The sequence below is a fragment of the Amblyomma maculatum genome, chromosome 2, assembly GCF_055883805.1.
Source record: "Amblyomma maculatum isolate TAMU_Amacu chromosome 2, ASM5588380v1, whole genome shotgun sequence".
In the NCBI taxonomy this organism is placed as follows: domain Eukaryota; kingdom Metazoa; phylum Arthropoda; class Arachnida; order Ixodida; family Ixodidae; genus Amblyomma; species Amblyomma maculatum.
Window position 1 is genome coordinate 223232329 of NC_139345.1, and position 16666 is coordinate 223248994.

A 16666-nucleotide genomic window follows, 5' to 3' on the forward strand; every position below is an offset into this window, starting at 1 on the left:
TATCGGATGATCCAGATCGGGGTTGCCGTTGTTGTAACACGAATAAGCTAGTGTCGACGTTTGTGAGCGACACTTCAAACCCTGCTTTATTGAACGAAGTTTTAAGACAGGTAAAGGTAATTGAGATTCCACGGGATGTTACGCAACTCACGAAGGATGCCATCTCAACGCTGTTTCCTGACACTCCAAAATACTTGTTGCAACCCCTGCCTCTCAAGAGAAAGGAGCGCAACTTGTACGAGCAAAAACAGTCAGCAGGGAGACCTGCAGAGAAAGAAGAAAAGTGCACTGATCCTGAAGCATCAGTGGAGCCAGTTGAAGAATACAGCGGTGGTGGATCGTGTGACGTGAGCCTGATCCAGGAATGCAGAAAGCTGCATGCCACCGCCACTGGGGACAAATGTCGATCTTTCTGATGTTGAACAATGAACATTCGCATAGTGCCACTCAAGCGAGGACGAATCTCCGGAGGCAATTGCCATCGGCGAGTTCTGTTCCATCGCAGTGGTGAAGCTGCCATGAATGCTGCTGTGTGCATTCGAGGAAACAAAGTCAAGGAGATAGCTGTAAAGTCGACAGAAGAGGTAATTAATCTTATTCAGGACATTGCGAAACTCAGCTTGTGTCCTGGCGTTGCGGTGAAGCGGAGTGCGCCACTGCTGACGGAGCAGACGACGCGCGCGCCCGTGCGCTTCGAAATGCATTCGCTGCATGCTCATTGTCAGGTGCCTTGTACACGCGATGCCGCTCTTTAGTCTTAAGTTAGTCGTAATATTGAATTCGCAGCCGGGTTGTTGGCATAACCACGGATGCGACTTTTTTTTTTCGTGAGCGAAGTTTTGCGCGCATGCCCCTGAGCCGATGGAGAAACGAAGCTGCTTTTTATACCCTATTATCCTGCTCAAGCTACCGACGTGCCGTATTGTAATGAAGACTTCTGAGGATTTTGTGCAAGCAATTGCGCTTGCATGGAGAACTATACTAGACGCACATTCTTGGCTCCAAGGACCATGTGTGCGAGCAACAGAGCGCTGTCGCCGGCGTTTTCATTCACGCTATAGTTTCATCTTAACTTCTTCGGACGTTTAGCTAAGTTATAACACGTATGTAGAACTAGAAACTTTCGGATGCATGCACAATTAAAGCACGCAAGATGGGAACCCGAGCCCTTCAAATCGCACCGCGCTTCAGGCAAACTGCTGATAGGCATTCTTTGGTACTTAGGAAGCCTAGTAGCCACTCATCAGAATATGCCATCACTTTTGTTGACTTCCGTTTTGCAACCTCTAAAACATATTTTAACAGCCAGCTGTTAGTTGAGAGGAAGGGCACTAACACTTCTTTCAAACTCTGTCCTTGAAGGTGTTCATTTTCATTTTTCATTTCACCGAGAGCTTTTACCAGCTTTGCCACCTTGTCCTTCGTACGACAAACTGCTCGATACATAGAAGTCTGTTTCTTAATTTTTTCTTCTTCTTGACAGGGTGTTCTGAGTTACCTTTCGCAAGTATTTGCAGGCTATATGCATGTTGCATCAGAAATAATGGTACAGTTCGTCGCAAATTAAGCAACGCCCATTGTAGGTGGGAAAGGTCTTGGTAATAGGCTTCAATCCGCTGCCAGGACACAAGCTGAGTTTCGCAATGTCCTGAATAAGATTAATTACCTCTTCTGTCGACTTTACAGCTATCTCCTTGACTTTGTTTCCTCGAATGCACACAGCAGCATTCATGGCAGCTTCACCACTGCGATGGAACAGAACTCGCCGATGGCAATTGCCTCCGGAGATTCGTCCTCGCTTGAGTGGCACTATGCGAATGTTCATTGTTCAACATCAGAAAGATCGACATTTGTCCCCAGTGGCGGTGGCATGCAGCTTTCTGCATTCCTGGATCAGGCTCACGTCACACGATCCACCACCGCTGTATTCTTCAACTGGCTCCATTGATGCTTCAAGATCAGTGCACTTTTCTTCTTTCTCTGCAGGTCTCCCTGCTGACTGTTTTTGCTCGTACAAGTTGCGCTCCTTTCTCTTGAGAGGCAGGGGTTGCAACAAGTATTTTGGAGTGTCAGGAAACAGCGTTGAGATGGCATCCTTCGTGAGTTGCGTAACATCCCGTGGAATCTCAATTACCTTTACCTGTCTTAAAACTTCGCTCAATAAAGCAGGGTTTGAAGTGTCGCTCACAAACGTCGACACTAGCTTATTCGTGTTACAGCAAGGACAACCCCGATCTGGATCCTCCGATATTTATATATACCGATATTTATATCAACGTCCAGGATTTCCTGTCTGCAACTCACAAAATAATGAGGAAGATATTGCCGCGAAACCTTCAAAACAGTATTTGTTGTTTTTTAACGGCCGCCGGCATACAGGCTTATCACTCTGATTCTGGACCGCGTATCAGTTCCGTAATCTTTGTTTGTTAATGCTCGATGTCGCGAGTAACACCTTTATCAGTTTTGTTGTAGCACAAGATGCACCGAGATCTGTCTCGAAGGTTCCGGCCACTCGGGGGTCTTTCCACAATGTTCCAGCCCGTGCTGGTAGCTGTTTGCGACGTTATCTAGATTGTTCTGTGCAGCCTTTAAATTGAGCGTTGCCGAGTGTGACGAGCATTCTTTGTTCGACGATCGACGAGCACGTTTGTTTCTATCGCCGCCGCCGAGCTGCTTAGTTATTTTGCGGGCACAAGTCAGCCCAAATAAAGAGTTTCTTTAGTGCAATCATCGACCCCTTCATTTGTGTCGCCAACCTCGTCACCACTACGTGACATCTGGTGGAGGTGCTGCCTTTTATCCTTCAAGCGAAGACCCAAGCCGTGTTCCTGTCGCCCTGGAAGACCAGCCTACAGGTCACCGAGCCAGCCGCCGACTTCAAGGCCTACAGCCAGAGCACGGTCTGCTACCTGACCCCATTCGATTCCGGAAGACATCGACGCTGACAATGGCCCAGCCTACAGCACCGGTTGTTTTCGTTCAACCCCGTGAGCCCCCCTGCTTCCATGGACGACCGGACGAAGATGCAGAAGACTGGATGGACCTTTTCGACCGTGTTGCAGAGTTCAATGGCTGGAACGACGCCGCGAAACTTAGGCAAGTCTACTTTGTTCTTCAAGGACATGCCCGAGTTTGGTTCGAAAATCATGAGGCAGCTATGAAGGATTGGGAGATTTTCAAGGAAGCGTTTCTGACTGCCTTTTCAAGCGCCGTCCGAAAGGAAAGAGCCCAGGCCCTCCTTCAGTCAAGACTTCAACTCCCTGACGAGCCTGTCTTGGCGTATGTTGAGGAGATGAAGCGCCTCTTTCGCCGCGCCGACCCTAATATGACCGAAGGTGAGCAAGTCAAACTTCTATTGCGAGGCGTTAAAGAGTCGCTCTTTGCGGGTCTTGTGCGAAATCCGCCAAGAACTGTGGCGGAATTTGAAACGGAGGCGTCTACTATTGAGAAGACGTTGGTCACCCGAACGCGCCACTACGAGCGACCACTTCAGCCGGACTGCTCAATCCACTACCCCAGCGCATCTACAAGCGGAGAGAACCTTCGGGACCTCATCCGGGAGATCGTGCGAGAGGAGCTCCGCCGACTGATGCCATCATCGCAGCAACCGCAGGTGGCGACGCTCGCGGACGTCATCCGTGAAGAAGTCCAGCAGGCGCTGGGCGTTCCTCAAGCGACGGCTGCGACTGTTCCAGCACACGAGGCAACAGCGATGAACTACGCTGGTGCATTACGTCGCCCTCCGCCCCGACGTGATGACTTTCCGAGCCCTCGCCGCAACCATCCTGTTCCCGAAAGCCGCCCCTTGGCCCCCGCCCGCCAAGCCTACCAACGACCCCCAAGCCCCAGAAAGTGCGACGCCTGGAGGACAGCAAACAACCGACCGCTCTGCTTCCATTGTGGTGAGGCAGGACACATCCTCCGTCACTGCCCGTACAGGCGGATCGGCCTCCGTGGTTTCGCTGTCGACGCCCCACGTCCCCGTCCTGGCGAGCGACCACAGGAAATCAACGACTTCCTGCGCAGCGGAGAGCACTCGTCGCCAAGGCGTCTATCACGATCCCCATCACCGTACAATGCCCGATTTGCGTCGCCGGGCCGCGGTTACGTGCAAGGACGGTCTCCTAGTCCCCGTAGGGGAAACTAAAGGCAGCAACCTTTGGAGGTGAGGTTGCTCAACGGCGAAAGGACGAAGATCCTCCGCCGCCGACGACCACTAACGACGACGCAACCATTTCTTCGCCGCTCCACACGACTACATCGACGACAACACGACCAGAGTGCAAGCAGACACCGCCGCCCAGCGAAGTAACAACGGTATGCCCCGGCCATGACCTGAAGAAACGACGCAGCCGAGATCGGACACCAAGGCCCACGTGCAATGCGAGGACGCGAACAAGTGACCTTGAAGTTGATATCGACGGTCGCAGAGTCACTGCCCTAGTAGACACCGGAGCTGACTATTCAGTCATTAGTGGACCGTTAGCCTCTCAGCTCAGAAAAGTTACCACTGCTTGGGATGGCCCGCTGATTCGCACCGCAGGTGGCAACCTGATTACTCCATCGGGACGATGCACTGCAAGAATAACCGTAAATGGGCGTACTTATCCCACAAGTTTTGTGGTCTTGCAGCAGTGCTCCCGCGACGTGATTTTAGGCATGGACTTCCTAAATGAAAATAGGGCTATCGTCGACCTCCGATCCAAGCTCATCAAGCTCTCTGCAGACAAAGCCATACCTGCTACGACGACTTCGACGCAACACGTCGCTCTAAACGTCCTCGACGGAGAATTGACCGTGCCGCCCCGATCAAGCGTGGCCGTCAGTGTAGGTAGCACAGACATCGAAACCGCTGAAGGCATCGTCGAAGGAAATATCCAATTGCTCTTGGAACGAGGTATCGGCATCGCAAGAGGCATCGCGAAATTCCGGAGAGGACAAGCTCAAGTGCTGGTAACAAACTTCACTGAAGAATACCGGCATCTCAACAAGGGCACGACCATCGCTTTTCTCGACGAATTAGCGGACCTCAAAGACGTATTCGCCCTCCACGACCAACCACTGGAAGACGCACCGGACCAATTCCGTCAGCCCACATTTGACATCAACCCAGTATTGACCCACAGCAAGAAAAACCAGATTCGCAGTCTTCTTCGAAACTACAGGGAGTGCTTCTCGTCATCATCGAAGGTACGACAAACACCACTGGCCAAGCACCGCATTATAACGGACGAACACGACCGACCTCTGCGCCAAAGCCCTTATCGTGTATTGCCGCGAGAACGGCAGGCCATTCGCGATCAAGTTGAGGAAATGCTGCGTGATGACGTAATCCAGCCATCGAACAGCCCCTGGGCGGCACCAGTCGTTTTGGTCAAGAAGAAAGACAGCACACTTCGCTTCTGCGTTGATTACCGCCGCTTGAATAGCATAACGAAGAAGGATGTCTACCCGCTTCCCCGCATCGACGATACTCTCGACCGGCTCTGCAATGCAAGGTACTTCTCATCGATGGACCTGAAGAGCGGATATTTGCAAATTGAGGTCGACGAAAGAGATCGCGAGAAGACCGCATTCATCACATCGGACGGCCTTTATGAGTTCAAGGTGATGCCATTTGGCCTCTGCTCCGCACCAGCCACGTTTCAACGAGTAATGGACACAGTCCTGGCAGGCTTGAAGTGGCAAATTTGTTTGGTATATTTGGACGACGTTGTTGTCTTCTCGTCAACCTTTGAAGACCACCTAAAACGACTACAGACAGTGTTGGAAGCCATCAAGTCATCGGGACTAACGCTAAAAGCAGAGAAGTGTCACTTCGCCTACGAAGAACTCCGGTTCCTAGGTCACATAGTTAGCAAGGACGGTATTCGCCCAGACCCGGAGAAAACAGCTGCAATCGCACAATTCCCACCGCCTGCCGACAAGAAAGCTGTGCGCCGATTTCTTGGGATGTGCGCTTATTATCGACGATTTGTCAGAAACTTTTCGCGAATCGCCGAACCGTTGACGCAGCTTACAAAGGCTGACGTACCTTTTAAATGGGAAGCGCCGCAAGGAGAAGCCTTCGACGAACTGAAGCGCCGCCTGCAATGCCCTCCTGTACTTAGCCACTTTGATGAAAACGCCGAGACCGAAATTCACACCGACGCGAGCAGTGTGGGCCTAGGAGCCGTTCTCGTCCATAAGAGTGCCGGACAGGAGAAAGTAATCGCCTACGCTAGCAGGTCACTCACAAAAGCCGAAGCCAATTACTCGACGACCGAGAAGGAGTGCCTTGCAATCATCTGGGCCACTTCTAAGTTTCGTCCATACCTATAGGGCCGACCATTCAAGGTGGTAAGCGACCATCACGCGCTCTGCTGGCTGGCTAACTTGAAAGATCCCTCCGACCGCCTTGCCAGATGGAGCCTACGACTTCAAGAATTTGACATTACTGTAGTCTATAAGTCGGGCCGAAAGCATTGCGACGCAGACTGCTTATCCCGCGCTCCCGTCGATGCTCCCCAGAAGGACGATGACGACGACGCCTTTTTGGGACCGGTAAGCGCCAGCAGTTTCGCAGAACAACAGCGATCAGACCCTGAGCTGAAAGCGCTAGCCGATTACTTGGAAGGAAAGACCGCTTCCCCTCCTGGTGTGTTCAGGCGACATTTATCATCCTTCACGTTAAGCAATGGCCTCCTCGTGAAGAAGAACTTCGCGCCCAACAAGACCGCGCAGCTTCTCGTAGTGCCTACAACCCTCCGGCAAGAGATTCTGCAGGCGTTACACGATGAGCCCACAGCAGGCCACCTGGGATTTGCGCGCACGTTGCATCGAATCCAGGAGAAGTACTACTGGCCGCGACTGCCTGCCGAAGTTGCCCACTACGTGAAGAGGTGTCGTGAGTGCCAACGACGCAAGACGCCGCCGATCAGACCAGCAGGGATACTAAACCCGATTCCGCCCCCAATCCTGCCCTTTCAACAAATTGGGATGGATCTCCTCGGCCCCTTTCCATCTTCGTCTATGGGTAACAAGTGGATCATCGTGGCCACTGACTACCTTACCCGTTACGCCGAAGCAAAAGCACTGCCCAATGGTACCGCGGCAGAAGTCGCCAAATTTTTGTCGAACAAATTCTCTTGTGCTCATCACGAACCGGGGAACGGCGTTTACGGCAGAGTTGACGCACGCCATCCTGGAATACAGTCACACAAGCCATCGACGAACAACTGCGTACCATCCCCAGACCAATGGCCTTACGGAGCGCCTGAACAAAACGATCGCGGACATGATCGCTATGTACGTCGACGCTGAACACAAGACCTGGGACGCCCTTGTGCCGTACGTGATCTTCGCGTATAACACGGCAATCCAGGAGACGACCAGAGCGACCCCGTTCAAGCTTGTGTACGGTAGGGAGCCCACGACGACGCTCGACGCAATGCTACCGCTCGTAACCAACGAGGACAACCTCGACGTCGCCGCCTACCTGCAGCGTGCAGAGGAAGCTCGACGACTCGCACGGCTGCGTATTAAAGACCAACAGCGCACCGACAGCCGACGATACAACTTACGACGACGCCACGCAGAGTACAATCCAGGGGACCAAGTGTGGGTTTGGACACCAATTCGCCGTCGTGGACTTAGTGAAAAGTTGTTGCGTCGATACTTTGGGCCGTACAAAATCATTCGCCGCGTCGGACCACTGGAAAGTGAGGGTAAGCAAGTGGGGAATCTGCTTTCATTGTCATGTTTATTTCCTTTCTGATTTGTCCTACTCAACTCGCATAAGGGCAGAAACGAGTAAATTATAGTTAGCCACCTAAAAGAACACACTCTTTCTGTACTAATCCAGGTGATGAAACAACCACACATATGGCAGAAACTACTTGTATGTACTTTCCTGGGCTTCTGTTTTTTAATGAATGAAGGGTTAAGCCCATGAAGAATTTGCCACTTGAAACATAGCATCCTGATGTGATGGCTTGAAGGTTAGGGCACCTAACTCCTGGATTCTAATAAATAACAGTGATACATAACTGTGATCCAGGCTGCAGTGGATGCATGTCGATGGAGGCGAAATGCAAGGTGCCCATGCATTGTGCAATGTTAGCAGACATTGAAGAACCCCAGATGGCTCATATTAATCCCGAGCACTCCACTATAGCATGCTGCATGTTTCATATTGCTTGGGGTGTTAAACCTCGTATTACATACAAATCAGTAAGTTTCGTCAACAGAAATAGACGTATCTATGTGTGAAACTTTTACACCAGCATCATGATATGATAGGCTAATTTGCTTAAGTAACTTTTTGTCTTTAGCAAGGCCCTATTGTTTTTGCATAATTGTAGAACTTAATGTGAAAGACATAGATGAAAGTTTTACACAGATTTATTAGCTAAGATAACTTCAAAAATTGGTCCTTTCACTCTTCATCTGAGGCAGATGGAAAAGGTCGATGTGGCAAAGCAAAGTGAACGTGGCAAAAGAGTGTGGCTAAGGTTCGGACAGATTAGATTACTTTGCTTTGCTTAGTTTTGTATGATTCGTGGCCATGCTTGCATTTCATTTGCACCTGGGCAATAAGCATTAAGAAGTTTGAATTTTTTCAGCTTTTGAAATGCATGTAGCAATTTCATTGTTGTGGGTAACAATTATGAATCCGACATAAAGAGTGTGCAAATTGTTTTGGTCAAGACTTCACCATTGTGCCGAATAGGGGTAAAATTTGGCGAATTTCTGGTGTTGTGTAGCCAAACAGTGGTGTAATGTCTGGTTGTTTTTTCACTGTCCAGATGATTGCCTGGAGCTGGTATCTCTTGGCGACCGTGATCTTTTAGATAAAGGTGAGTTAATACCGCTGTTTCAGGATTTTTCAGAAGTGTTTATTGGAGTACTTTTTCAGATGCTGTGGTGTCATCATACTGCTCTAGTTGGACACTATGTTTCAGTGAACTACAGTTAAACCTGGATTTAATGAACCTCCATTTAGCAAATTCTTTGATATTATGATGTTTCTAAATCTCCCATAACCACTTCTATTCAAGCATGTTTATTTGAGAGCTCCAAATAGTGAAGGTGTTGCAGTGTTTGACTGATATAAAAAATTTGGTGTACCAACTATCTGTTAGCTAGTACTGAGTTGCTGGAAATTTAGCCGAACCACGTGGAAGTTTCATCACTGTACGACGTGAATTGAAATGAGAGGAACATCTGCAATATCAAGGAGGGACTGCAATCGTTCCAATGCACTGCATTCCAGCACGGTTTCCATATCTATATGGCAGATGCAGTGGTCTCCACTGCTTTCCCCTTTACACTAGCAATAATTATTACTGTTCATGCTCAAAAGCAGCAAAAATGTGACAAAAAGATGTGAGCCTGTGCACCCATCTTCACTGCACATTTGATCCTGAGAATCCAGTGCAGAAACCTAACGCAAGGGCAGCGGGGATGGCCGACAGCACTGATGATGCAAAGAAAGAAGTCCGTTCCTAAAGGCACTGGTGACGGGAAGCCTGACAACGGAAACATGTATGAAAAAGCAGGTGTTTTCGTGGCCAGTCTAGTGTTATACCCATGTTTAACTGCATACTTTGGCATAAAAGGCACTGCAATGTAGTCGCATTTCTGCCCATTTATTGAAATCTTAGATGAGCATATTAGCACAGTTAGGACAATTCAGTCAAAAAAAGTTGAAAATGAAACAAAAAACATGCACTCATAATGCTGGCAGTTTGCATAGTTACACTGTGAAATGTTAGAAGTGATGGATTTTGCTTCAGTTTTTTATTTTATCAAGAAATTTATACATTCAATGCTAAGGTTCGGCTGCTCGTTCTTCCATTTGCAGATAAGGCTTCTAGCAGCTTTTCTGTTGATGAAGGTAAGTTCAGATTTTAGTCTTTGCACTTCTGGTAAAAATTTACTGTTTCCACTTAGTAGTATATGTGGTTAAGCGCTTAGTATGGAGAAGCCTTTGTTCCATTCGTCAGCACATCCAAATAAGCCTCACGGTGAGATTTCTGTACTTTGTGAGCTGTCCAAAGAGATACATTTTAAATGTTATGGTAACCAACAAACTGTTCTGGTTTGGTATTTATCTTATTCGGGAAATCGACTTTATTGAACTGGCACTAAAAAAATCGTGCCTGAAAAGCGCGGAAAAAATGGACACGGCTATGTTCTATGGAGCTGACAGCAATTGCTTCTTGCTTTTGTCATTTTGGCCTTAAGAATCTTCGCTGACCAAAATATTAGCATTTGTTTATCGAAGAAAGGGCCCGTGACTGTGAAATAATGGCTATCATCCTTGTTACGAGCGTATTCAACTTTGCATGCACTTCCAACGGGGACAGGGCACTTCAACGCTGCCTCTGCCAGCATACTCCTTTTTCTGAGGGTTGGGCGTGACTCTTACTTTGTGCTCCCTGCTATGCAAAAAGGCAATAAAAGTGCTATTTTGGATTTTTCAAAACACTCCAAGCTCAACTTCCTTATGTCGCTGTACCCTATTCGGTCAAGAACTAGAAAGTAGGCGGTGAAGGTATTTTTTTTCACTTTCTATCTTGCGCTGTGCAACAGCTGGATAGAGTACCTATGAGACGGAAGTGCTGAGGAGCTTGCACAGAAAATTATTTTGGGCATGGCGGCCTTCCAAACCGACGTCGCAAACAGCCTAATTGCGTGCAGTAGGACACCTCAGAAATAGCGCGGTCGACAATGTAGTGAATGCCCAGTGCCTGTCGCAATGGAGCCTAAACCGCATTTAATACTGACGCGACCATTAGGTACAATGGCTACAACCACTTGCCGGACCATGTCAACACACTGAAGTCACAGCGCTGCCGTCGTGAAGGATGCACAGTGAAGTGTCGGATTCAAAGTGCCATCTTTCTGTGCATGCCTGCTCATAGTAATTGCTTTGACCTTTTAATAAGCGTACTCTGAAGTGACTGATTTAATTAAAAATTTGAGCAATAATCCGTTAACCATCTTTTCAGCTCGATACTTGCTAAGGGCGCTCGCGCACTTTCTCCTGGTAGTATGCATTACTTTTTCTGTATTGAGATGACCTGTCCTCGAATGGGGACATCGCAAATGACTATAAAAAATAAAATGATTTCTTTCAGTTTATTCAGGGCACATCATTTGAAGCTTGGAGAACCAAAAATGGCTCTTAGATATTTTGTTCGTGCCTGAAGGGGTTAAGTTTAGCTCAAAGTGCACAGTGGCCCCTGTATGGCTACCTGGCATGGTAGCATTTGTATGTAGCACTTAGCTGGGTTGTTGCTTTTCTTCTGTACCTTCGCCGTTTTTGTACTGGTGACCTAAAGTCTGGGTTGCTGGCAGTTGACACATTCCTTTTCTTTTTTCTCATTGATGCTTTTGTGCTCTTTGCCTGAATTTGCTGTTCTCTTTTCCACCTTTATCTCTAGTGTGTGGTAATGTGAGCACAGTGGCTTTCCTTCATGTGATGTTTTCTTTGTCATTGATGGGACATTCCTTGCTTGGTCAGTAATTTGTGCGGTTGAAAAGCAATCTAACTATGAATACATTTGGCTCTTAAAAAACTTACTTCTGCTTTTCGTAGACAATAATTTAACCAAGGGTTATTTACAACTGTTTGTGCAGGTATAAAGTGAGACTTTTTTTAAAACTTGCCTTATAGACTCCTATATGGGCATTAAGTAACATAGGTTAGATACAACATTATGATTGAAGAGTAAAAATAATAGTGTTACTAGGTATTAGGATGGTAAATTACTGTCAACTTTCCATTAAATTTTGCCACTTGCATCATTTTTTGCTGCAGGGTATATGGTGCTAGGCATTCCAGCATTTTTAAGACTATATTAAGGAGAAGGGCAGCATCAACAAAATAAAAGGTTGTGACCAAGGAACCCGTGGGCGTTCCGAAACGTCTTCTTTTTTCATGTTGACTTGGTCAGTGACTGAAACTCTTTTTACTCAACTACCATGCCTGACCAGACGAACCTTCGTCGAACCCTTGACTACTCGTCAACAAAATATTTTTTGCGTTTCTCAATTATATATTTTTTCTTGCGTCTCTTTCACTACTTCCAGACTTCAAGCAGCACGTTATCCGGCTACTCAATATCTTGCGCTTTACACAGCAGCAGCATGGAGATATGTTAAACAAACTATGTGAAGTTCTTCCAAGCCAAGCAGTTATCACCAAGTCCCTTCTTATCACTGAGCCATTCACTTCGGTGGATGATCTGCTCAAGTTCAACGAGCAGTTGGATAAAGAAAAATTTGCACTTCTGGTAAGTGTTCATATAATGAACCAGGAGAGCTCTAAAGGAGGCATATTGAAATTTATTTATTTTTATTTTAAAGGTCCTCTAGGGATATTACATGAGAGGTGGGCTAACAAGAAGCCATTAAGGATACAGATGGTTGGTCTTCAGTTCTAATGGCACAGACCAAAAAGAAAAAGTTGAGAGAGAGCCATGAGAGGAGGAGACCGCGCATCCATCGGCGCGCACCACCCCCATTTTACGTGACCCCCAACTCAGCGCACGCCAAATAGCTGGAGGGAAAAGCGCTTTTATGCCTTTCTCATTAAGAGTTGCCACATAATACTTTTTGAAGCAATTTCAAGCTTTAATGCTCATTTTCTATAAGTTGAAGCAGCTGCAGTATGAACCATATTTGAGGTTTTTTTACAAAGCTACAAGTACAAATATGTACTGCACCTTTTTATTTTTATATCAAGGGGTGAAATAACTTGAAAGCTATGTCATTCACTTTGTAGAGTTGTTGTTAGTACAGTTTTGCTATTTATATTCATGTGAAGCATAGAAAATTTTGTATCTGAGTAATAAAATTTGTCTTGAAGTTGTGTGACCCGATCATCGCTGGCTGTCTCCAGTGGTAAACTCTAAATTCTAAACTAAAATAAATATATACATGGTTAATATTGCAAAATATTTTAAACTGCAGAACTCTATACTTGTACTTGTAGTGCAAATGGGCTATTTTTGTGCTATTTCTTGTGTGAGCTATGTAGTACGCTTTTAATTATGCTATTTGAGCATCGGCTTTATTTTAACATAGTACCTTAAAAGTCCCGTTACTCAGAAAATCTGGTATTGGTGTTGTGAGTGAAAAATCAAGGGCATGGCACTGGCAGATGGTAGCTGGCATGGCCGGGCTTTAATTGTTTGATGGGTTGTACGACTTAACGAGACCAAATGATTTAGAAGGTTGGGAGGAGCTACCAGCTTGGGTTGCCGATTTGAGGCAGGACAGTGAATTGAGTGTCAACCTTGCAGTGCTCTTAGATGCAGAGTCAGGCATGCTATACCTAGACGATGCAGCCACATTCATATAGCTTAGTTAAGTCGGGGCTTTACGTGTTGGGTCATCGCCTATGCTATTGCATCATACCGTTAAAAGGCAGGGCTTAAGTGTCTACCATAATTTTTTAAATGTGGTGCACTCTTGACATTTGTGCAAATCAGCTTGGCAAGGAAGAAAGTATTTTGTAAAATGATATGTGTCTTGTGTGCCTAGAGGTGCATATCTTAAAACAGTACATGATTTTTTTGCAGGTACGCGAGCTTGTGCAGCTTGGTGGCAAGAATGCGAACGTGGCCGCTAAACGCATGCTGGCCTATGTTGTAAGCGACCAGGTGGCAGCAAAGTTCTCCTGGGTTGGAAGGAAAAACAAGCTGAATTTTTCAAGCTTGAAAACATCAAATGCAATTATAGGTAAGACAGATACATGTGGAAGATTGTGCATGGTTTCTTTGCAAGAAAGCCTCCTGTTGAGGCAGGAGAATTTTTCCTATTTTTCCAAAACAGGCCTGACAAAACCTAGTAAGTCCCCATTTAAACCTGGTATAAAATAAAAATTACTGTTAAATTCCACCTCTGCACAAAATTTCGCCCAAATAAGCAAACAATGCTTCAGTGTACGTTGATGTGTCTGCATTCAGTTTGAACACAACACTCTAATATCTTATCTTTAGCTGCTGCAGGAGAATTTCCGCAAGGGAACATGGCCAATGTTGAGGACGTCATCAAATCATGGTTGAGGCATGCACCTGAAAGGCTTTCTGGAATTCAAAGACAGAAGAAACCAGTACTGTCTGCTGATCCATGTGCAGGTCTGTTTCTTATGCTAGTTGTAATCACTAGCTGCAATAATTTGATTAGGCAAAACCAGTGCCATTTGCCATTGCAGCATGCTTGTACTTCACGATATCAACTTCTAGTCTTGTAGGCAAAAACAAAGCAAGCTATCCTTAGCCATTGTATCGTTATGACTATACAGTGGAGGTTTTTGTCAAAAAGTTTTGAAACATTCAAGCTGTTAAAAAAATGTGAGTTTACAGTTAAGGTTTAGATTAAGTGCACTTTATGAGCAGCTTTTTGTTGACCAAACATTATGGGGATTAGCCTGATTGTCTTTGCATGATACACGAGATTTAACATCCAAGAGAAACGTAGCTATGAGAGACACTGTAATGGAGGGCTGCTGTTTAATTTTGATTACCTAGGGCTTTTTAATGTGTAGTGTCATGGCACAGGGCATGGATGCTTTGCATTTTTCGGCCACACGGTACAAAGCGTTTGGCTGTCAGTAAATTACCCCCTGTTAAACGATCTCGATACTGCAGTTATTTGTCTGATTCTGCGGGCTTCTTATATTTCCAGTGATTTTCCTCATGCTAGTTTACTGTTCTTTTTATTGCTGGATGTGCAACTTGTTTACTCAATTGCTACTTTGTGTTGCAAAACACTTTAGCAGGTACCATATTTTTCTTTTACTTTCAGACTGGTAATTTAGATATGCAATAATCAATATGCTAAGCATTAGAGGTCTTGTTTACAAGAAAAGCCAGTGGCATCATGAAATAATCATTGCTTGACAGGGTTGTGATATCATCCAGCCATCATTGCAAAGTGTTGCCAAAGAAAGCAAACACTTGCTAAAAAGATAAAACGGTAGTTGCGTTTCAACTGACGCAAAATGGAATGATGTGCCTGTTTAGTGTGCAACATGAATGCATGCTAGAAAATCAAAGGGTGTCGAAATATCTAGAGCCTCCTAATTTGCCATAATCCATAGCCAATTTTGCCTTGGGAGTTTAAATCTACAAACATAAACCAGACCACTTTTGTTGGGAAAAGGTAACTGAGCGAGAATAGTCGTCAGGCACGCTACCGGTGAGGAGCATTCTTGGCGTGTTTGTCCTGAAGGGATCTCTATTGCTGTAATGTTGTACTCTCAATGATAGCTTAAGCATAGATTAAATTTTTCTGCTTTGTTGCTGCTGAGATCATTCGATAAATTTCCACTTGAAGTATGAGTTGGCAAAGGCAAAATAAAACAAGGCTGTCACCTGAATGCTGGCTGGCGAGTGTGGTTAAGGCTGTTTGATAGTTAAAGAAAAATGAAGGTAAAGGGCTTACAGCTCTTGGTAGAGCTTAATGTTACTTTGTCATAGCATGCATTGTTTTTGTGATGATTTTTTTTTTTCTAGAAAATATGCTATTTATGTTCCCTTGCAAAAATAAAGCATAATAAACTTGTTTTGTTTTTCTTGTTTTTCAGGTGCTGAATGAGACGTGACCCGTGTTTCTCTTGTTTTCACATATGCCACAGCAACTTTTGACCAAGAGTTAAAGTTCCATTGCCATCAGATGCCAAGGTCGTCACGATATATAGGTCTCCCAGTTACTGACTTGGTTTCTCAGCGGGTTGTGCAGACAGTACTTTGACGGTGGTGAAAGTAGGCAAGAGAGCACACATGCTTGATCATAGTCATCCATCTCGAACCAGGTGTTATCTCAAGATGTGCGCTTAGCCCGGTGCAGACCAGAGAACAAAGTTTGGCCATTCTAGAGAACCATTCCCCCTCTGTACATTTAATTTCAGTTTTATGTTTGCATTTGTTTTCTATGTGATCTATTTTACGTTTAGTTTGGCAGGTTTTGTTTGCAATGGCCTAATTTTTTAGCTGCATCATGATGGTCTCATGACATTGTGTGTTACTTTGAGGTTGTATTCCTGAAGTGCATTAATTTCTTGTAGTGGGGGGGGGGGGGGGGGGCTCATGCACGACCAGTCACTGCTTATGCCTTCAAGGGGAAACTAATAGCAATGCTGTCCTTTTAAAGGTTTGCTCACCGCCTAGTCATCCATCTTGAACCAGGTGTTATCTCAAGATGTGCGCTTAGCCCGGTGCAGACCAGAGAACAAAGTTTGGCCATTCTAGAGAACCATTCCCCCTCTGTGCATTTCATTTGTTTTATGTCTGCATTTGTTTTCCATATGTGATCTATTTTACGTTTAGTTTGGCAGGTTTTGCTTGCAATGGCCTAATTTTTTAGCTGCATCATGATAGTCTCATGACATTGTGTGTTACTTTGAGGTTGTATTTCTGAAGTGCATTAATTTTTTGTAGTGCTTATGCACGATCAGTCACTGCTTACATACTATACTCAACCAGCTCTGATTAAGCCTGCAAGGTGAAACTTATAGCAATGCTGTCCTTTTAAAGGTTTGCTCACCGCCTAGTCATCCATCTCGAACCAGGTGTTATCTCAAGATGTGTGCGTAGCCCGGTGGGTGTGGACTAGAGAACAAAGTTTGGCCATTCTAGAGAACCATTCCCCCTTTGTACATTTAACTTCA

General features: G+C 45.8%; 1 protein-coding gene across 1 annotated transcript; it reads left to right on the forward strand.

Annotated features, from left to right (window-relative positions):
* The first annotated feature begins 11963 nt into the window (after positions 1 to 11963).
* Positions 11964 to 16042, forward strand: LOC146201360 (uncharacterized). Its single transcript, XM_084595790.1, has 4 exons — positions 11964 to 12284; positions 13575 to 13734; positions 13995 to 14132; positions 15584 to 16042. The coding sequence occupies exons 1-4, from the start codon at positions 12147 to 12149 to the stop codon at positions 15592 to 15594; spliced, it is 447 nt and encodes a 148-aa protein (XP_084451916.1). The 5' UTR covers positions 11964 to 12146; the 3' UTR covers positions 15595 to 16042.
* Positions 16043 to 16666: the final 624 nt, after the last annotated feature.